This window comes from Microtus oregoni, unplaced genomic scaffold, assembly GCF_018167655.1.
Source record: "Microtus oregoni isolate MIOR12 unplaced genomic scaffold, Mior012 000040F_ref0000088, whole genome shotgun sequence".
Classification (NCBI taxonomy): domain Eukaryota; kingdom Metazoa; phylum Chordata; class Mammalia; order Rodentia; family Cricetidae; genus Microtus; species Microtus oregoni.
The window spans coordinates 9,496,081-9,520,404 of NW_024543207.1; the positions used below are offsets into that span (position 1 = coordinate 9,496,081).

The following is a 24,324-nucleotide window of genomic DNA, read 5'->3' on the forward strand; positions in this document are numbered from 1 at the left end:
AGCACTGCAGATTTCCTGAAAATGGAAATACTTGATGGACAATTTTATGTGTTTTTTTAACTCTAAATATATTTTCTTGAACCATAAAATATCCTTTCATAAAATTTCATTATTTTTCTTACATATACTGATAAGTTCTCCAGAATAAAACATCAGCCAGAACCTAATACACTGAATAAATTAATTTTTTGAAAGTGAAAAAATCAGATTTATATTTTAAATCTCTCAGCATATCAACCTGGAGTGTAGAACACAACCTTTATGTGGGTTGTATTCTATGAGTATACAGTCATTCACACAAGAAAGTAACTAAGAATTAGGGATATATATGCTAATAATTTCTGCACCAATCAATGTTCAATAGAAAAAATAAACTTGTTATCAATGAGAGTGATGGAATACAGAGCTTGATACACAGATATAGAAAATGTGGAGTATAAAAATCCTATAAAAATCCAAATAGACTGTGAGCATACAAGTGAAGATAGTCTCTCCGTGGACACTTCTGGTTCTAGATAATGTATTATAATATGACCTCAAGAGATGAACCCCGAATGGTAGAAATTTGAAAAATATCATTAATAAGTAGATAGAACCATTAAAAACTAATATTTCTATAAAAGTCTTTTATAAGGAAAGGGGGAGAAGGGATTAGAGAGAGAGATAGACGCACACAGTATGGGTGTGGACATTTTCTTGAATTATAATGTTTCTTTCTTCAGTTGGTCAGGAATGAAATGGACACCAGTAATAGGAGTTACGTTTTTCGGAAGAAAGTCTGACATATCTGAAAGCCCCTGAAAATGTTATTTATAGAATCAATAAGACTGAGAAGCATATGATTAGTCTACCTATTTTTACTACAGTCACTTACTCTTTAGGAAGAAGGAAATCATACACATTGTTCAAAGCTGCAAAGAAAATCAACGTTTCCAATGCTTTGTTCTGCAGTGTCATCTACCTGATCTTAAAATGAATTTTTATTATTTTAAATCATGGATATGTGTATATGTGTGTATGTGATTGCAGATATTCTGAAAGGTCACAGTTATTAGATTCTTTAGGAGTCAGAGATAAAAAAGCTTGTGAATTGCCTGAAATGGATACTGAAAATTGAACCCAGGGCCATGGGAAAAACAAGAAGTACCAAGCCATATTTACAGTCAATACTTCCTCTTGTTATTCAATTCCAGAGATTTGTTTGTAAAAATCTATTTATAAAATTGTCTTTTGTCTTTTGTATAGAGTTAGATAATAAAATGTGCCTTTATTCATAGATATGCATCTGAATTGGGATTGTGTTCTATCCAGAGATTCTATAAGAGAAAATCGTAAGAAAAGAGCAGAGGCAGGAAATTATGACTTGGCAGATAAATTGAATATATAGATTTTTCAGAATAGATAGATGTGTTTGAGTTGTATAACTTTATATCTCTCAATATCATATGTTTATAAATATAATTTAATATAACCTTTTCCAGATTGTTTTTATTATTAAATTAAGTAGCTTATAGGAATGGCTTTTCGACATCCTTTTAAAGAAATATATATCATGCCATTGATATATTTTTCATTTAAAGAAGATGCTATAAAACTTCCACATTGAATAATTAAATAAGTATGTAAATGAAATTTAAAAATAAACAGTAGCCATAATTTACATACAGGTTAGAATTGAATGTGTGTGTGCATGCACATGTGTGTGTTTCACATGGATGTGAACATGGAGCGTCGTAAGAAATTTATAAGACAATGTATAGCATTTAATTCTCACTTTTTCCACCATATGAGTTAGGAGAATAGATGTCAAGTCATTAAACTTGGCAGTGAGAAATATGTCCATCTGAGCCATCTGTCAGATCCTAAAATAGTGATTTTTCTGTTGTTACTCAGCAGAGATGCTGTGTAAGGGTTATCTCAGACATTATTTTTGAAAATATTATATCTTTTGGGTGAATAAAGTGTGAGAAAATTCCACAAAAACTAAAGTCCACTGTTATTCATCTGTTAGTGAAAGTCTAGTCCCCCTGTGTAGTACAAAATTCACAGATTGCTGATGAGTCTTGTTTTATCCCGAAATCCTAAGGAAGTCTTTTGAGAAGTATGCTTCAAGAGCTTCCTTCAGTAAAGCCTTTCAGCCTGCAGAAATCTTTAGCTTATTTTTATCCAAATGTTTTGCTTAGCTTCGATTCTCATGGGACTTTAACACAATTGTGAACTCTGACAAGTCACGTGTAGTAATTGGCAACCTCAGAGAGTATTTGCTTGGTATTAAAAAAGTCTTGTTAAATATTTCAAATTGGTCTTTAGGGACTTTCAAAGAAGGCCACTCATATGCTTCTTGTTGATATGCAACTTGACAAAATGTGCGCTATTTAAAAAGCATCAGAAGAAAGAAAAACCAAGTGAAGGGAATGACAAGGTGGATTCTCCGGAGTGGGAAATAGACTTAAGTTACATTGTAAAGATATTTGGAAAGCTTTTTTTCATGCATTTAAATCTTTTCAGATTTGTAGAAAACATCAGCTGAGAGGAACTAATCCCTAGGCTTTAAACAGCAAGTGTGTGTCACAGGAAATACTCAGAATAAAACACCGCTTGGGAAATGGTTTATGTGCCTCAGAATCTAGCATCGCCAGGGTTGCCGTTTACAATAGAAATGCCTCTGCAATCAGAAAATGTTTTCATCCACGTATGCAGGGTTTCTCACAAGAAAGGCCAGTTAGGCAGGGGATGTGATGTAGTGTTGATAAGTAGTAATCAAAGCAAAAATAATTCCCAGCAAATATTACAGTCCACATTAACATTCTGACAGATTAGTGCAACTATAGACCTTATTCTATATATCTTTCTTGGGAAATTTATCTTTTTCTTTTTGACCAAGGACACTATTTTACCACATACTATGAGGGAAAGAATTGCGCACTCCACTGTGAGAGGATCTTTATTGATAAAGTTATATTGAGGGAAAAACTTATCACACAATCTTCTCACTCCACTCACTTTGTATGGCATGTATATATAGCAATATGATAACAATAAAACATGAAAAACAAAATAAAAGCTGATTTTTCATATAAACTTTTAAAGATAAAAACGGTTAATCATTAACATGACCAATATAACTCAGCCATTGATTTAATTTTAAATGGCAACAAATGGAAAACTCGAAATATATGAGTCTCCAAAATATTAACCCGTATGACATTCAGTCAACATATGAGCATGCTGTTTGTTGACTTCACTAAGCAATGTATCTGGGACCAAATATCATACGGGATTTTTTACTGTTTGCTGTTGGCTTCCAATTTTTTAGACAATTGGTAGGATTTAACAGTCAGTGTTGAGGACAGGTACCATTTATTTCATTTCCATGTTTCACACATATGTAAAGAAGGTGATTCACTCAACAGAAGCATTCTGTCTCACAGATGCAGAAAATGTTTTCATGGCCGCATTCTACCTCAGTACTCTAACGGTGTCCAATGTTCTCATGTATTTTCTGCTGCTTCCTCACAGATTCTCCCTGTCATTCTACTGCCCCATGAGTGTTGTTGGGGTGCTATAAGTCCATCATGCAATAAATCATCATTACAAAGAATACTTACTCTTTTCATCATTGTTAAGTTTGCCCTTCTTAGAGGTTTAAATGAAACTTGCTTTCCAATGTTTCAATCTTCAGACCATAGGATCCTACTATATATTTCAATATCCTATAGGCAGAAAAATACAAAGTAAAAGGATGCATGATTTATATTGTAAACTTAGACCTCTTCAAGTCAATGCAAGTATGAGTAGCCAATTAATCTTCCCTTCTTTATTGAGTAACAAGCTATATTATAGTGTGATATAGTTTAATGATTGTTTTACTAAAAGACACTTCATCTCTTTCTGAGACAATGAGAAAAAAAATTGTTTGACAAATATTTATAAAATGCTTTTATATTAATAAAATTTTCTATTTGGCATAAATGCCTTATCACAATTTTTTGGGTCATACTACAACTGTGAATTTTGTTTTAAAAATGGCAGCTTCATTCTTCTATGATTTACATGAGTGTTTGTATCACCTCTTTCACTGATCCACTGTCAGGATTTAGTTCCCAGTGTGTTACACTAATCTACAGCTTAAATGTAGATGTGAAATAGTCCTCACTATTTATATTTATTTCAGGTGCTTATTGTATAAACTAAAATATGTGTCTTAGAATTTCATTATGTTATTAGACACATGTGCATTTTTTTTGTTGCAAAAGCGAACTTAATTATTCTGGTATTCTAGAATCTCTCAAAGACATAGAATAAGGTTTGGTTAAGGCTGTGTCTGAATTTCAAAGTAGAAATAAAAATTCTAAGGTGGGTTGATATTAGAAAGTAAATGCTTGCAAAATTTACAACAAAATTCACAACAGAGCGTTATTGCACTGTAAACTCAACAACAAGAATCAATACAAAATTTCGTAAAAGTTCTTTTGGTTGTGTAATATTTTTGTTTGCCATACAATTTTAAGTATTAGATAATATTTTTAGTGATATAGTATTCATCACAGAATAATTTGTAAAGTAAATTTGGTTAAGAGAGGAGGATTTTACCCACTTATCATAAAGTTGAACAACCCTCAAATAGTTGGCTGTTATAGTGGGGACTAATTTTAACTGAAGAATAATTCCTATGTAAAGCAGATGTATGTATCAAAATAAGCAATTCACAAAGTATAAGGAAAAAATCAGAATGATACATCTCCAATTTTAGCACTCCAAATATGCGTGTTAATGTTTACTAATTATTTTAAAGTTTCTACTATTCAAAACTTATTGTAATATTTGTTTTAAAAAGACAATTATGTCCATTTTGTAAAGAAGCCTCTGAATAAATGATGTTTGAATTAAGCGTAGTAGTTTGAGACTCAGTATTCCAGACAAGGTATATAAAACAAATAGATAAATATATGATGTAATATAGATTGAGTGGTTGAATGTCACTGGTAATATCATTTGTCCATCTTCTCACTTTAATTATGCATTATCTCATCTTTGGTACTAAGGATGTTCTTAATACATGAACTGTATAACCTCATTGTATTCTTGACTTATCAAGACATGCAATATCACTTAATTTATGGGCAATAATAAAATCCCATTCTTGTTAACCTATCAGTAAGAACATTTCAATGTTGTCATATAAGAAATTATAATACAACACTAGCATGTGTTGTATTTGAGCTTATATGTTACTAATAGTATGGAGATAAAGTAAACAATATATATAGTACACAAACTTAAGAAGTAATTTATGGGAGGCTGGATAGCTCCCTCAATTGTCAAGACCATTGGCTGCTTTTACAAAAGACTTGTGGTCAGTTCCCAATGCCCATATTGGGTAATCCAAATCTGCCTGTGACTCCAGGGCTGGCATATTCCATGGGCATTTTCTGGCTTTCTGGGCACCTCTGCTTATATATGAATATACCCACGTACACACAAATACAAATAAATGCAGAAATAAATCTTATGAGAATAAAAATTAGTAGGTCATAGTCACCTTGGTAATGCATTGAAACTGAAACAGACACTTTTACTGTGTTCAAATGAGTCATGCGCTAAATGACACCACACTAAAATTTGTTTTCTGAATGCACAGGTACCTCTGTTCTACAGGTGACAGCTACAGATGCAGATGACCCCACCTATGGAAACAGCGCTCGTGTTGTTTACAGCATCCTGCAAGGACAACCTTATTTCTCTGTGGATCCTAAAACAGGTTAGCAAATTTATGTATGTTATTATGCAAGTACTTCCATCAATAATACAAACGATGCTGTTTTCTTTTTACTGTTTCTCATGGCCTATAAGAAACACTCTTCTCTATTTAACTCATTTCTAAATTAAAATATAATTACATCATTTCCCCCCATACCTTACCTCCTTCCACATACTCCCAGGTACCATCTAGCATCCCTCCCATGATTGTTGCCTCAATCTCAAACTGATAACCTCTCTTTTTACTCTTATTGCTACAGATATATGTACATATGTACATGTATATGTATATGAATGTATATATGTATGCACAGATATATTAATATATTTTGCTGAATTGATTGCATGTTCTTGTGCTCTCTCTCTCTCTCTCTTTTTCTCTGGTGGGTGTTTCTATATGCTTTCATATCTGAAAATGTTGCATTGGTTAACTAGTTAGGGGGGCTCATTCCCAAGAGAGTCTAATCCCACCCTCTCCCAGCAGTCATTAATTGTCTATGGATTTGGTCTAAATGTAGAAACCTGTGAAAGTTCCCTGCTCAACCATAGCGTGCTTATTGTTTATGCAGTCTCTTCCATCCAGGAGAGACTTTCACAGCACACTTTCTGATATTTTGTCGCCGATAGTCTTTTGCCCTGTCGAATGAGATGTTTCCTGAGTCAGGAAAGTGTCAAGAGATAGGATTTTTAGATGTATTCATTGGGGCTGGGTTCTCCAAGATCACGTGATCTATGCATTTGTGTTCACTTATGACTTATGTGATTGTCCCTATTTTCTGTAGAGGGAAGCATCTTTGTACTGACTAGGGGAGTTTCACTTTTCTGTGACTGTAAAGATAAATACAAGAATGCAATAAAGAGCTATGTTAGTCTAGCAAATTGTTAGTTGAACTTTTTTTTTTTCCTTTTTTGAGACAGGGTTTCTCTGTGGTTTTGGAGCTTGTCCTGGAACTAGCTCTTGTAGACCAGGCTGGTCTCGAACTCACAGAGATCCGCCTGCCTCTGCCTCCCAAGTGCATGCGCCACCACCGCCCGGCTATTAGTAGAACTTTTCTAAAGTCCTCGACCTTATTAGCCCTGGGATATAGTTTTATTTCTAGCACTAGGTACAGTTTCCTTCGTGTTGGAAGGAAAAAAGTCCCAAATACTGCTACTAGTCATCATCAACAAGAAAGTGTCACTTAGATATCTAGCCGTGCTGGTTGTAGATGTGGTTCATGACATTAACAGCTGGGAAGGCAGCCTTTGACAGTATGCATAGTGTTTTTTTAGCACCTTGGAAGGTACACTGCAGAAAGGAGATATTCATGTCTGATGTAGTTGGGATCAACAGAGTCCTGCATCTTTTATATGCAGTGTGTTCAGGAATTGGGGTTCACCTTCAACCTATGGTACCTAGGCAAGCACTGCATCAATAGTCTATATTGTTTAGAGAGTTTATTGGACTGCCCTGACCAATCACGCAAAGGAAGTTTTCTCTTGGCTGGTGCTAGGTATTTTATTTGTGTAAGGAGTTCTACATTAGTCCTATGGTTTCAAATCTGTCCTAGTTTCAAATCGTCTTATACTATGAAGTACACAACAGTAAGAAGTTTGAGTCTTAAGCACCCTTTCAGAACCTAATAGGACTAGATCACTGTTAATGGTGTTTTATTATCTTGTTTTAAAGAGGATTTGACTAAGTAATCTTCCTTAATTTGATAAGAGGTTCCAGCATTCAGGTTCACTGCCAGAAACAGACCTGTATTTCTGTCTCCCTAGATGATACAATGTAGAACCAATACACAAAGAAGGAGTTATAAGTGGAGGATAAACTCATAGAAAAGCATTCATGTATCCACACATTTTATACATATTAATTGTAATATAGACTGAAATACTTCATTGATGATGTAAAATAAATATTGTAAGACAAGTGTCAGTAATGTGTTATACATTATTATGTAGCACTCCAGTCAATTTAGTTTTGAGATATTTATAGAGGGAAAAATTCTTATGAACCTTATCATAATCAAAATGACTATGAATTGTTATCTCTCTTAGTGCTCAACTGAAAATTTATTGACAACTGAATTACCTCACTATTTGATATAAGTGATCTTCTTTTTATTCTTGCCTCTAAATCAAGTTTGCATTAAACACAATAGTAGGTTTCTGCTTTGCACAAGTGTATTATGAATGAAATAAGCAGAAAAAATGTAGCATTGCTATTTTTACTATGAACACACATACACCCATGTATAAACATACATGTACCTAAATAAATCTATAGTCCATTAATACACTATATATTAGTCAAATGTTTTCATATAAGAAAATTCCATATTTAATTAACAATAAGTTGAAATAAAGGCATCCTGCATAAAATATGTTTTAAACTTTAGTATTATAATGATGCCTCATATCAGTTTAAAAAATAAGTTTTCTTTATATATCATAGTATCTGAATTGGTGCCTATGTTTTGAATGTAAATGTAGGCAGGTGTGAGAAGGAACTTGTGTGAGCTAAAGAGATTTTTGAGGGTAATTGCCTCTGTATGCTGTTATTGTTTGTGTTTTATATCTGTTCTTATCAGCATGCTATTGGTAGTATACCATTTAAATGCAAGTAACATTTGGGTATAGTTATAAATCTTACAGGTAGATCAAGTAATGATTAACACAGAATTTTATCTCAGGCATAAAGAGACTCTCCTACAGTTTCTAATGCATTAAACTGTATAAGTTCTTGGACCTCCTTTTTTTTCTTTTCTTGCAAATGCATAGTGTATTAAATGAAATACATGCTTCCATAGGGATCTGTGTTAATGCCAGTATTTCACTGGCCAAAGCATCATGGGTCTGTGTGTCTATTTCCTATTTATCACACCAGTAAGGAAAGAAAATATTTTTAAAGTTGCATTAAGCCAGTAATGTGCTAAACAGATATTGAAGAAAGTTCTAAGATGAGTTCTAAGACAAACACTCATTATTTTCTGTAAAGCTTCCACATTTCGCCTACTTGTGCTTAAAAACCTTATTACCATGCAATTAAACGTGCTTAAAACTAATGAATCTAGTTACAACTGTGCTTCCAAATGCCCAGAATATAATCTAAACAAACAGAGTGAAAAGAAGAGAATCAGTTGCTATGATAGGGTATTATATGGGAAGCATGGGAACACTAGCCATTTGCAAAGGTGCATTTTGATAGTATAACTTAATTCCATTCTCCTAATTGAATGATCCAGCCTAACACATTTCCAATTACTTTTATTGAAGACTTATTATTATAACGCATAACTTAACATTTCTCCCGAAATAACAATGAGATTTCAGGGCTTATCATTAAAAATTTGTACTTGTATTACCTTATTTCCATTATGGTAAAAGTACATTTTGTTATTCACCTTGATTTTATAATAATGAGTTACCAAAGAGACTGTGTTTTTCTGTTCTATAAACCATATGTTACAACCAGTATCCAAATATAGCAATGATGAGATTATTGGTTCAGCATATTAAATAGATATCATTTAATAACATGTGGGGTTTTAAACTGAAATTCCTTAATTAGTACTGTGAACCAAATAGTTCGTAAATTGTGCAACCTTTGTTATAGTCAATGTGATGTTCCTCAGTATATAAGACAACCAAAGAGTACCCACTAAAATATTATTTTAAAATTAACACTTTACAAGTAGAAAAATTTATAGGAATAAATATTAAAAATACACTATTTATGGCATATTATGAATGAAGCATTGGTGTAGAATGAGCAAATAACAATTTTTACTAATATCTAAAACAGAAACACTTAGCCATTTGAGGAAGGTTGTAGACAATGTTGGCCTAGAACACACAGAGATCTACCTGCCTCTGCATCCTGATGCTGAGATTGAAGGTGTGCCCCATCACTGCCTGGCTGAGGCTCATTATTTTTAACATAACACATAGCTCATTCCAATGCTGTCATTTTACTGTAAACATCATTAGAAGTAAGTGATAATATTGAAGACTTCTGCGCTTCTCTGAGGGTCGAAGGCAGTAGCAAAATAATCCATTGGCTTTTCATAGAATCTAGTTTTCTTTTTTTTTTTTTTTTTTTTTGGATTTTCGAGACAGGGTTTCTCTGATGTTTTGGAGCCTGTCCTGGAACTAGCTCTTTTAGACCAGGCTGGTCTCGAACTCACAGAGATCCGCCTACGTCTGCCTCCCAAGTGCTGGGATTAAAGGCCTGCGCCACCACCGCCCGGCAGAATCTAGTTTTCTTACCTACGTCCAAGGAGCAGAGTTCAAGGAGATGCCTTCCTAGTGTCTTTGGAGCAGAAAATACATATTATATACAAAACAAGCAAGCAGTCTTGAATTAGGAACGGAATCTGGTTAATAGTCCTGCCTGTGATAGTGACTTGACGGCTCCTTTAAAAGAAGGCACTCCTTATTTCTTCTACTAAGGCACACAAGGAATGTCTGTGCCACAAATGTGTTTAAGTATTCCGATGATCACTTCAGGAAATTTGAAACTTTAGATAAAAGCAGAAGCCAGAGATAAATTATGAAGTAGGAATTCTATACTGACTTACCACATGCGGGGTCAGATCTACTGTGTTAAAATGTGGTATCTCCTATGTCTGACTGCAATAAAGTTAGTGATGCATGCATGTCACAGAGTTAGCTTTTGATACACACTTAATAAAAAGTTGAGTCTTTTTTCAATTTTATATTTATTTTATGAAATTGAATTTTAGTTGTTTTTAATATATGCAATCTATATGTATATATATATATTCATTTCTGTAATAATACAGTGTGTTATAAACAAATATATTAATGCTGTAAATAAACATGTAAGCATCTGAAAATATTGCAAGTATAAATAGCATGTCTAATTTTCAGATATATAAAAGTAATAGAATTTAAATGATTGACTTTGGTTTTATATACACTTGAATTCAGCACTCCTACTATGGTTTAGCACTTCAATGTTGTTTGCTGTTTGATATTAAAAATCAGACACTGAACATCAAATTTCTTGTTAATCATTCAATTATGTAGGAATTACATCTACTTCACAGTACAGAAATCTCCTCACGTACAATACAGAACATTCTACTTTATTGAAAATTACTTTGTAGATACTTTATGCTTTGATACAAATATGCAACTTAATATTCACTAAATTGGTCAGATTCCAGAAAATTTGCATTCCAATTTCAGTGTATCTAAATTTGTAATGAGGGTGCCAATCTAGTTATCTTGACAAATTTGCAAAATTATCTTAGCTGTGTATCAGGAAAAATGCAAGTGTCCAGCAATGTTCTGTGTCCTCTTTTCTCTATCCTGTAAAATAAATAAGATTTTATGACCATTGAGTGTTGGATAGTCATACAGGCCTTTGGAGTAGTGTTATCTAAAATGAACAAAAAAATAATTTCATTGTATGAAAGAAGTATTTAGAATAGATTAATACATCTTTTCCCCTAAGTAAGGAAGGTGCCAGTTCAATTGAATTTTGAGCAGTGTGGGAGATTTGAATATGATTTCATTCTTCTGGAGGTAGATATCCACATTTCATAGTATTATTTATTAAAAAGTTTACCACTTTTCTTTTTTGACCTTTTTTTTTGCTTTATTTTATTTTTTAAAAGAAAAACAATCATCTTTCATTATACATACCAAACCAAGTTTCCCTTTCCTTTCCTCCTCCCATTCTCTCCACTTACCCCCCTCCCCACATCCAAACCCTCACCCACTCCCCCTCCCCTCACTCAGAGAGGGGAGGGCACATTGCTTTGGGGAAGGTTCTATGGCGATATTTAAGATATTCATCAGTCTGACTACTGTGCAAGGCCACTTTGAGGACTCTCTCTTCTATTACTTAGGGTCTTAGATGGGCCATTTTTGAGGATTCCTGGGAATTTATCTAGAGCCAGGTTCTTTGCTTGCTCCATAATTGCTCCCTCAATCAAGATATCGATTTCCTTGCTCCCACTTTCCTAATACATGTTTTTGATGATTTATTCAAATGTTAAGTGTGCATAGCTGTGTGGATTTACCTGTGGCTCTTTAGAACTCACAATGATTTACTGGTATGTTTCTGTGTTTCACTCTTTATCACTGTGGTAAGTATATTTTATAATTAAATGATGTATTGGTTTGATCTGTATTATTCTTGTTTTCTTAAAATTCTAGATTTTTTTTTTTGCAGTTCTGTAAAGATTGTCCTTGGAAGTTTGAGAGAGATTGCTTTGAATCTCTGCAGCTTTCAATGCAGTCCTTGCTGTGATATAAATCCTCCCAATTCAAAAAGCATAGGAGGGAATTTCACCATCTGGTGGCTTCTTCGATTTAGTTTTTATCACCATAAAGTTTCCCTTACAGAGGTCTTCCAACCCTTTGTTTAGATTTATTCTAACACATGTTGAGGCATCTGTGAATAGCATATTTTTCCTGGTCTTTTTTTTTTTATCAGAAATGCAATTTTCAGTGCCTCTAGAAACTACCGATTTCTATACATTGATATTGTACCCTGCTAGTTTACTGAAAGTGCTTATCAAATTCATAGAATTTTAGGTGTACTATATATGTTCTATATTGAGAATAGAATAACTTTTTTTAAATTTATTTATTTATTAAAGATTTCTGCCTCCTCCCCGCCACCGCCTCCCATTTCCCTTCCCCTCCCCCGATCAAATCCCCCTCCCTCATCAGCTCTAAGAGCAATCAGGGTTCCCTGAAGTGTGGGAAGTCCAAGGACCACCCACCTCCATCCAGGTCTAGTAAGGTGAGCATCCAAACTGCCTAGGCTCCCCCAAAGCCAGTACGTGCAATAGGATCAAAAACCCATTGTCATTATAGAATAACTTTGAGTAGATCAAAAACACCCATTTAAACTGTAAACACGGCAACTGCTAATGGAGTATAGGGAAATCAATTCATGGTATAGACAGAGATAACAAATTTCTTAATAGGACCACAATAGCACAGACGGTAGAGACAGATGGAATTATAAGAACTTAAAAGCTTAAGCACAGAAAAATAAATGATCAAAGGAATGAACAGATAGGCTACTAAATGGCAGAAAATCTTTTCCTGCTATATTTCAGCCAAGGATTTTATGTTCAGAATCTTAAAGTACTACATATAATAAAAATAACAAATAAAATAAGCAGACAGACTGATAAACACACACATACACACCCACAACCGTACTAGTCGGTGAATTTGCCAATGAAGTAAACACATGGTTATAAAAATAATAAAGAGAGGAGTCCAGAAAGATGGCTCAGCAGTTAGGAATACAGCATAAACTGCTCTTCCAAAAGACCTGAGTTTAGTATCAAATGCCACCTGTAACTTCAGCTTTTAGGTTGTCTGTCACCTCTGGCCTAAAGAACACTTGAATTCATATGCACATACTCACAGAAGGGTACCTACACATACACATAATTGAAAACAATAAAATGAGTCTTTAAGAAAGAAATAAAATTGGCCTATGGAGATTTTATAATCAGTATCCTTAACCATTAAAGGAATTTATTATAACTTACTTTGAGGTCCCATCCCACCCCAGTCAGAATGGCAACCATCAAGAAAACAAATAACATACACTAGTGTGGATATGAGCAAAGAAGGACCCTATCCACAGCTGGATGGAGTGGAAACTAGGAGAGGCACTCGGGACATTGATGTGAAAGGTTTTAAAACAACAGAAAGCATAGTACTATCTAACCAAGCAGTACAATTCCTCGGCAATGTGATGTGCGATCTTTTACAGGGACCCTGACACACTTCTACTTGTATCAGGTTTTTTTCTACTAGGAAGACAATAGAACCAGACTGGATGTTCAGCAACACATGGGAGGAAAGTAACATATGAAGTGTTCATTCAATGGAATTTTGTTCAGCCACAAACAAAAGTGAATTTGGTTTGAAAATAGTTGGAACTGTAAAAAAACTTATCCACCAAGTTAATTCTTTGTGTTAAAAAAAACAAGTAACTTATTCACTCTCAATATTCCAGCTGAATCTATCTTTTAACTCTGCAGTCAGATGGGAGTAAACATGGTTAACGACAAAGAACTAGAAAGGAGATCTTAAGACAAGACAGAACAGGCTTAGAGTGGAAGAAAATAGAACAAAACAGAGGTGAAAAACTGGGCATGGCAGATAGAGCAGAAAACTGGGGAAAACGAGATGAAAATAAAATATGTATGAACATCACATATACTCCATAACTTAATTTAACAAAAATTAAAGAGGATTTGGGACTCAAAATAATTTTTCAGCATATTTTTAATTAATATTACAAAATCCTTTACATAAACCATAAACACAAGAAATACTGTCTCAAAAAACCAAAAAAAAAAAAAAAAGAACTAATGTTAGTTTCAACATTCCTACTTGTTCACCTAAGGTAGTTCATCAGTATCTTCTGCTGTGTTTAATCAATAAAAACTTATTTCATTTCAACAATTGCTAAAAATATGAAGAATTCTGAAAGGAATGTTTAGAAAATATGTAATATATTCATAAAAGTCCTGTAGATGCGATTACTAACTTTACACGATCCAGAAAAATATTTATGAGAATTCATAAGATAGTAAGAGTAATGCCTGCTTGACTTAATAATTATCATTACACTTATTGAAATAGTAACAGTTGAAACATAATAAACATAATACAGAAGTTGCAAATTCAGTTACTTCTCAGCCCATAATGCTAAAGGTTATTCTTCTGTCGTAGGTAAATGCAGTGCAGTACCTCACAATGTGTTTACCAAAAGAACATTATCTCACTTTTTCATATTCAAAAAAGATTTGAAGGAAAATTGTTCCCAAAAGACACTACAGGGCAAAGCAAGACAAAAAGAGATACAGCTTGTTATGTATTTAAAACATGAAAAAGTAAAGAGCCATCAGCACTTATTACTCCTTGTTGTCTATTCCCTGTTAGTGACTCACTTTGCAGATTCCATTGTTGCTCTGATATTACTGTGTGAAGCTCCATTCAACAGATCTTCTGGCTGCTTCCATGTTCTTACAGTAGTAGCATTCAACAAAATCAGGATGGTTTTATCAAAGTTAGAGCATCCTTGTTTAGATGGCAATGTTGAATCCTGTCTTAGAGTTTCTGTTGCTGTGATAAAACACCATGACCAAAAACAAGTTGTGAAGGAAAAGATTTATATCTACTTATATTACAGATTATTTCTAAAGAAAGTCAGTGTAGGAACTTAAGCAGGGCAGGAACATGGAGGCAGGAGCTGGTGCTGAGGTCACTGAGAAGAGTTGCTTATTGGATTGCTTCTCTTTGCTCAGTCTGCTATTTTATTTTATTTTATTTTTATTTTTTAAATAAAGAAAGTTAGCTATCTTTTTTTTCCCATTACACATACCAATCCAAGTTCCCACTCCCTCCCCTCCACCTATTTCCTTCATTCACCCTCATATACCAGCCCCTGTCCACCCCAAAGAGAGGATAAGGCACATTGCTTTGGTGAAGGTCCAAAGCCCTCCCTTCTATTTCTAGGCTGAGCAAGGTATCCATCCAAAAAAGGTAAGTTCCCAAAAATCCAGTACAAGCAGTAGGGATAAATCCTGGTTCCACTGCCAGTGGCTCCACAGTCTGCCCAACAATACAACTGCCATCCACTTTCAGAGGAACTAGTTTGGACCTTTGCTTGTTCTTTCTGAATCTAGCTGGAGTTGGTGAGCTCCCCATAGCTCAGGTAGACTGTTTGAGTGGGCATCCCCATCATGGTCTTGACCTCTTTGCTCATTTTCTCACTCCTCCCACTCTTCAAATGGACTTTGAGAGCTCAGTCCAGTGCTCTGATTCGGGTCTCTGCCTCTGTTTCCATCAATTGCCGGATGAAGGTTCTATGGTGATATTTAAGATATTCATCAGTCTGACTACTGGGCAAGGGCAGTTCTGACACCCTCTCCTCTTTTGCTTAGGATCTTAGCTGGGGTCATCCTTGTTCATTCCTGGGAATTTCTCTAGAGTCAGGTTTCTTGCTAGCCCCATAATGGCTCCCTCAATCACTATTTAGACTACAGTTCATGATCCTAGAAAAGCTAAGTAACAAGTTGAACCTTAAGAAAAACGAATATAGATCCACATGGAAAGTCAAAATAGACAAGATCACCTCACAAAATTGAGCATGGGTGTGGGGAGAGAAGGGAGGATGAAAGGGGAAAAGGAAGGGAGAAGGCAGGGGTGGGGAGGAGAACTTGAGGGAAAGGGATAGTCAAGGTGAGGAAGGACAGAGAAGAGAGCAAGGAATGAGATGTCTTGATTGAGGCAGTCTGATTTTCTATAGCAATCAAAACCAACTGCCCTTCCACCCACACAACCATAAATTAAGAAAACGGATCATAGAATTGCCAACAGTCTAATATGGTGGGGTGCAGTGATATTCTCAATTGTGATTCTCCTTTCCAAAATGACCCTAGCTTGTGTCAAATTGACATAAACTAGCCAGCACAGCTTCCTTTACTTTAATGTCTGTGGTTAAGCACAGATTCAGTCACTGGAAGAGTAGCAGTAACTATACAGTCCTAGGAAAATATACACTATTCAAATGTGAGTAAACAAATAGATTTCAATTAATTTACATTGTACTAGTTTCATTTGTTGATATAACCAAATGTGACTAAAGCCAGAGACAATGGTGAAACCCGTGTAATCTGATAACTCACTTTCACTGTGAAATTCACTGTCCTGAGTAGATATAAGACAGACATCATAAATCTGGACTCATCTTCTCAAGCCTATGTGTATGAAAAGAAAAAGAGTGGTGTTCTCTATTTCTGAGGACTCAATGAACATTTTCAAGACTGTTGCTGTACAAAACAAAGATGCTTATTTTTACATTGTTTGCTTAAATTGCTAAAACTATCTATAGTTCTTCAGAAAAAATGCACTGATTATCTTTGAAATTTTCTTTAAAAATTATGTTTATATCACCGGTATATTATAGTATCTTCCTTTTCTTTCGTCTCCCATAAGCACCTGTTTTTAATTGGTATTTTTTAACTACATAAGTTTAAAATATAGGATCTAATGATTGCCAAAATATTAGTGCTGAAAAACTTTAAGAAAGCAAATGAACTAAATTGTTGTGAATCGTAGATCACTATGTAAACTGTTACTGATAGAACCGTATGTCTTGTACATTCTTAATTAAACTATAAATTCCTAGGTTACAAAGTCCCCAAGAACTTTTCTTGCTCATTTGCATACTGTACAAGATGATTAATGCATGCTAACATATAAAAGATGGCAGTACCACTTTGAATATAGCATGTTATTCATCTCTTTTAGTGACCACATTGAGTTTCTATTGTAATTACATCAGTCTCAAAATGTTTCTTCAGCTTTTTCACATAGTTAAGCAAAGAACAAATAGTGAAAACATCCTTTTTTTTCCATGTTTCTTAAACTTCCCTTTTCTTTTTTAAGAACAACTCTATTGAGCTGGGTGGTGGTGGCACATGTCTTTAATCCCAGCACTTGTGAGGCAGAAGCAAGAGGATCTCTGTGAGTTTGAAGCCAGCCTGGTCTACAAGAGCGAATTCCAGGACAGGCTCCAATGCTACAGAGAAACCTGTATCAACCCCCCCCCCCCCCCCCAAAGAACAACTCTATCATTTATTTTTATAAAATAAAACTCCCCTTTAACATTAGAAGAATGTTAAAATGGCTTAGATTCCCACTGTAAGCCGTATGGGGAGAGAAAGATAAAATTCTCTGTGGGTCAAAATATTTGGGGTCTAGAAAGAATTTTTGTCCTGTTGTTAGGCTGTCAACATTAAGCTTAGCTTTAAGGGCTCTTGTCTCACCTCCTGCTGGACAAAAGTCACTTCTGTTTACTATCCCTTTGCACTGATAACAACACAGGCAATAGGGAGCTTGTTTACTTGGTTCACTGAAAGTTGAAACAATGCTGGATATAATGTGTGTACATGAAACAGAATATTCTTGGAACAGAAGTTAAATTCCTCAGTGTGATTTTTTTCATAGTGTTACAGAACTGAACTGTTTGCTTCCACTTCACGAAGGTTCCTTGTCCTCACTCTGTGGGCTGCATTTTATTGTCTATATTGTCAATTTATTCCAAGGGCTCCACGGAAACTCTGGTGTGAGTACATAGAGGCAAAGCAATTTTCTTGGGCGTCAGAATTTTTCATTGATAAATCTAAGAATCATTAGCCTAACATCGAAAAGATAGTAAAGATGATTATTCTCAGAACAGCCATTATTCTCCTTGCACAGAGCTACCCCAGAGAAAATACAAGCAATGGCTTCAAGCAGTGTATTTCTCACTCTGTTAACTAAAGATTTCCACTACCCTACTGCACTTAACATTCATGTTACAAAAGTCTTCTGTATCCCCATCACCACCATTTCTTACTTTATAGTATTGCTTATTTGGAAATACTATACAACAGACTTTGATCAAATCCATCCCTCCCACTTCTCCCAGACCCACTACTACCTCCATTCACATGAAACCTGCAAATCCCTCTCTTTCATTCTATCTCCTTCTCTTCCCCTTATTTCCCTCCCTCCATATCTGTCTCTTAACACAATAAGCTTTATACGTGTGGCCCAAATTCATTCAAATACTTCTGGCTGTGGTGTCTTTCTTGAACAATGGTCCCCTTCCCAGACCACACACCCTTATAGAAAACTGATTCTCCTTTCTCCAGTAGCAATCAATTTCCAGTAACTCCTGGGCTAGCAATAGGACTTCATGATCCCACCCAGCCCCCAATTTTATGCTGGGATTTTTACAACTTGACCTTGAACATACTGCCACAGTATCTTTGAGTTCATAAATATAGCTATAAAACACTTGTTTCTGTAGTAATCTAATACCACCATGTCTTTTCTTAGGGACTGACAGGGTCTGGGACTGTGTTATTTGGCTTACATACCTGGAGTCAAGTCCACTGAGGGAAGTCAAGGCAGAAACTCAGCATAGTAGGATCCTGAAGGCAGGAGCTAATACACAGGTCTTGGTGGAGGGCTGCTTCCTTTCTTGATCCTCATGGCTTGTTCATCCCAGGACCACTAGCCCAGGAGGACCACCTCCCATAACAATCTGCCCCCCCCCGATTAAATTGCTAATTCAGAAAAAAGCCTACAGGGCTCCCTACAGCCTTATTTTATCTTTCTTTAATTGAAAATAGATTTTTTCATATAATATATTTATTAGTTCTCCTACTCTTCCCAGATCCTCCTCTTTTTTCCACCCACCCAAATGTACATATTTTTTCTCATTAGAATACAAGAAGTCATATAAAATAATAATGATAATCATAATAGAAATGAAAATGAGATAAAACTTACTCCCAATTTACTTAGGAGATCTTGTCTTTTTCTACTTCCCATGTATTAGATCCATGTATGTCTCTCCTAGGGTCCTCTTTATTATTAGGTTCTATATGGTAGTGAATTGTAGGCTGTTTTTTCCTTTGTTTTATGTCTAAAATCAACTTATGAATTATATATTATATTATATTATAGTATAGTATATTTGTCTTTCTGAGTCTGCCAATTTCAAGATGTCATCATTTTTCCCAATGTCTATTACAACATTGTTTAAATTCCCACATTTTATTTATCCATTCTTCAGCCAAGGGTTATTTAGGTTGTTTCCAGGTTCTGGCTATTACAAATAATGCTGCTATCAAAATGGTTGAGAACATGTCCTCTGCACAGTTTTCTGAGCTCTATGGGGAGGCATTCCATGAAGACATCTCAATTAGTATTGAATGTTCAAAGGTTTCTTATTCCTTGGAACATTGTCCAGCTGTAGGTCTCTGTATTTGTTCCCAATTACTGCCAGAGGATGAATCATCTCTGATGATTACAGAGGATATCTCTAACCTTTGAATATCGTAAAGGATCAGTATGAGTCAATTTATGGCTCATTCTCAAGCAAAATTGTAGTATTTGATTTTCCCATAGGTCCCTAGCCTTTTGGTCTCAGGTTATCAGTCAATTAAATAGTTTTAGAAATGGATTCCAATTAATGGGTTAGACCTTAAATACAACCAGGTATTCTTTGTTGCTCTCTTAGTTATGGTTATTAATCCTAGAATGAAACACCGCGACCAAACCTAAGTTGGGCAAGAAAGGGTTTACTTGGCTTATACTTTCACACTGTAGGCAATCATTGAAGGAAGTCAGGACAGAAACTCAAAAAGACTGGTTCCTGGAGGCAAGAACTGAAACTATTAAGAACTGGGGCTATAGCGTGGAGCTATTACTGAATTGCTCTTCAAATTCTATAAAGTCTGCTTTCTTATAGAACTCAGGATAAACAGCCCAGGGATGACAAAATCTACCATGGGTTGGGACCTTCCTCATCAATATCAGTCACTTATTTATAAAATGTTATGTATGCTTTCCTACTGCCTGATCTTAATAGAGAAATTTTACTAATTATTTCTCTCTTTCTGATTACTATAACTTATGTCAAGTTGACTAAAACCCACCAGCATGATTGATGTGTAAGTGTTGTACCACTATCGTAGAACATCTTGAAAGCTGATGCCATTATAGATTGTAGGGTTTTGTTACTGGGTTTGTGTTTACTCTTATCTTTTGAACTCTTTTGGTATCTTGAGCGCCAGTCAATGGGGGTGAAGGTTCTATGAAGGCACCTGGTAAACTTTTTCATGTTCAGTGATTTTTTTTAAATTTTTGGCACTACAACCCTACTCTTCATTTGTGGAGAGCAATTAATAGCCCTGGCAATAGCCTTGAATGATAGTGGTTCCAACTGGGTCCTTACTCTATTAGCTAAAATCTGTTACCAGAGCTGGTGGCTTCATTTAAATGTCTAGGTAGGGTTAGGTCTCCCACATTAATTTGTGATTCCATATATATCACTTTCATACATGTGTGGATTTTAGGAAATTTCTTCTGTGTTAGGTTTCCATATTGTTACGGGAGGTCCTCCCACTCCTCCAGCCTATCGCCACTGAGATACCAGCCCATTGGGGCGTGGTCTCTCTCCCTTTAAAAAAGCGGCCACTTCCCTCTCCTCTCTCTCTTCACTTCCTGCTCCGCTGGCGACTAGACTCCCTTCCTGGTTGCGCAGAGGGCTGAAGGTGATCTGTAAGTTTTTTTCCCCTTTAAATAAATACCACCCTATTAATCATAATTCCAAACTGGTGTGGCATTGTTTATGACTTACGCCTTCAGTTGGCACCCAACATTTGTTTTTAGAACCTCTCCTTTCCCCGCTCAGCTGCCAGCCGCGAGTTCGGCTTGGCGGGAGCCCTCCCTTCCTCAGCCACCACCTGCGGCCTTGGCCTCCCCACGTGGATTTAAACTCCACAGGCCCACGTAGTCTCTGCCGCATGGCATGCTCTTTTCTGAGTCGTTTTTAAATCTCCCTTGCAAGCACAGCTCTTAAGTGGCACAAACCAGAGCACGTGGTTGCTGAAAGCTACAACCTCTCAGGGTGACTCTGTCACGTGGAGGCATAAGCAGCTTCCAGGTTGCTCTTCTCTACCCCTGGATTCTGGGTTTCTGGTTCCATCTCTGGAATTGATTTAATTACATTTACTTTGTTGAGCAACTTACATTTTCCAGTTTTTAACGAATACTAAGCGGACTCTGAAACAGGACTCTGTTTTCGTCGTGACTTGGCAACAGCGCCACCTGCTGGATAATAGGTAATATGGCAGTTTTCGTTTCCAACGCGAATTTTACTGTTCTGGTTGCCAATACAATGGGTTATATCATGCAAGGTTTATATGACTATGGGGATAACTTAATTTACTGGTTACTAGGCTTCAGTATTCTTTTGAATATTCTATCATTTAGGAAGATCATGGCACTCCTAAGAACCATACAATTTTTACTAGAAACTCATGCAGGTCAGGAGATTCAGGATTCAAAAGAGACAATAATAAAAAGACTTGAAATGATTGAAGAAATGATTGGAGCTGGTGAACAGAGTAATAAGGCGCAAGGACAGGATACAATGCCAACACCAGCTATTAGAACTGGCTTATCCAAGGTTTTAGCGGCATACCCTATACTTAATTCTGACAAAGCGTCAACTTCTAAAGGCTCAAAGGGAGTCAGAGAAGCTAGATGGACGCCAATAGCAATGAATGATCTAAAAGAAATTAAGCAAGCTATTGTTAATTTTGGCTTGCACTCTGCATATGTAAAGGAAATGATAAGGACTTGGGCTTCTAATGTTAGAGCTACCCCCCATGATTTCCATCAGTTAGTGTCTGCAGTTTTAGATAATGGACCTTCCTTGATGTTTGGAATTTATTTCAGAGAAGAATCCAAACATATGGAACAGCAAGGAAGAGCAAAAGGTGTCGAGGTATCCCAAGATCAAATTCTTGGTGCAGGAGAATATGCTGATCCACAGGTCCAATCTCTTTATGATGATGAAGTACTGTGTCTATGTCACCAAGCAGCTTTAAATGCTTGGAATAGGATACAAGATCCAGCAAAAAGGATTGAATCATATACTAGAATTAGGCAGGGACCGAGACAACCCTTTATTGACTTTTTGCAAAGATTAATTAAGGCTCTGGACATAGGGGTAACAGACCCAGAAGCTAGATGAATACTTCTTGAATCTCTAGCTTTTGAGAATGCAAACATAGAATGCAAAAAGATAATTGGGCCTTTAAAGTCTAGATCAGCACCTATGGATGAATGGATTCAGCATACGATGAATGTTGAGACGTTTAGTTATAACGATGAACCTTGGGTAGGAGAAGCGATTTCCACAGCAATGAGGAGACATCAAACTGCCAGGTGTTTTAATTGTGGTAAATTAGGACATCTGAAAAGGGACTGCAGGCACAGAATTTCTAGGAATATTATCTTCTCTGGGAATGACAAAAAAAGGAGACCTAGGCCTTCAGGTATATGTAGGAGATGCGGTAAAGGCCGACATTGGTCCAATGAATGCAGGTCAACAACAGACAAACAAGGCAACCCAATACCGTCGGGAAACTCCTTGAGGGGCCTCTCGCAGGCCCCCAAGCCAACAGTGGCCCAGTCATTCCCAGTCACAGTGGAGAACGTGCCTCAACAAGAAAATTAAAAGCTCCAATTTCTGCTGTAAAAAGTAATACTGGTCTAAATGATGAAAGACGTGTGGAGGATGAGTCAAAAAACCCAGTAGGACAGAGTAAACGTATATTTTGGCAGACTTCTATTAATGATCAAAGACCAAAGCTAAGAGTCTGCATAAATGGCACTTTTATTGAAGGCTTATTAGACACAGGTGTGGATGTAAGTATCATTACCCCAGAATCTTGGCATCCAAATTGGCCTCTTCAAGAGGTAAGGTTCAGTTCCTGGGAATTGGAACCCTATCTCGTGTAAAACAAAGCACAAGATGGGTTGAATGCATAGGGCCCGAAGGGCAAATAGGAAGACTAAGGCCATATATAGCCAATATTGCCATAAATTTATGGGGCCGTGACCTGCTACAGCAATGGAATACCCAGATTAACATTCCTGTAGTTCCAGGAACTCATAGTTCTGGGAAGGATATCATGAGGTATTATGGAAAAAGGTCACCAGCCATTCAGGCTGTACAAGAACATACAGCAAATACCAAACTTTTAGAGGTACCAACAGCCCTACCTTTAAAATGGCTAACTGAGAAGCCAATATGGATCAAACAGTGGCCTCTAGCTGAAGATAAACTACAGGCATTGGAACAGCTGGTGCAAGAGCAACTAGATGCTCACCATATTGAAGAATCAACCAGCCCTTGGAATTCTCCTGTGTTTGTTGTAAAAAAGAAATCTGGTAAATGGAGAATGGTGACAAATATAAGAGCTGTCAACAAAGTAATTCAACCTATGGGCCCACTACAATCTGGAATTCCTTTGCCTTCTCTGTTACCAAAAGGATGGCCTCTAATAGTTATTGATTTGAAAGATTGTTTTTTCACTATACCGTTACAAGAAAAGGATAGAGAAAAATTTGCCTTCACAGTGCCTACTTATAATAATTCTCAGCCTAATAGGAGATATCAATGGACTATCCTCCCACAGGGTATGCTCAATAGTCCTACACTGTGCCAATATTTTGTAAGTAAGCCATTGGAAATAATTCGTAAACAGTTCCCCAAGTCCATCATTTATCATTACATGGATGACATCTTGTTATCTGATTCAAATAAAGATACTTTAGAAAGGATGTTTGAAGAAGTAAAGAAAGTCTTGCCTAGGTGGGGATTACAAATTGCCCCTGAAAAGATTCAAAGAGGAAATTCTATTAATTACCTAGGTTACAGAATAGGGTTAGAGAAAATTAAAACGCAAAAGGCACAAATTAGGAGAGACCGGTTAAAGACTCTTAATGACTTCCAAAGATTGTTAGGAAACATTTCCAGTCTACGACCAGCTGTTGGGATAACACCTGATCTAATAGTTCATTTAAACAAAACCTCGGATGGTGATAAAGATTTGAATAGTCCAAGAAAACTGACAGCTGAAGCAGAAAAGGAACTGACAATGATTGAGGAAAAATTACAGGAGGCACATGTGGATAGGGTGAACCCAAATTTTA

At 36.0% G+C, this 24,324-nt stretch overlaps 1 protein-coding gene across 4 annotated transcripts in view; it reads left to right on the plus strand.

Moving 5' to 3' along the window:
- The window catches only part of Cdh18 (cadherin 18), a 756,186-nt gene that overhangs the window by 584,794 nt on the left and 147,068 nt on the right, over positions 1–24,324 (plus strand). For all 4 annotated transcript variants that reach the window (XM_041632191.1, XM_041632192.1, XM_041632190.1 and 1 more), the window contains one exon: positions 5,642–5,761. In XM_041632191.1, coding sequence (XP_041488125.1) covers positions 5,642–5,761 — 120 coding nt within the window. The remainder of the gene's footprint in view (positions 1–5,641; positions 5,762–24,324) is intronic.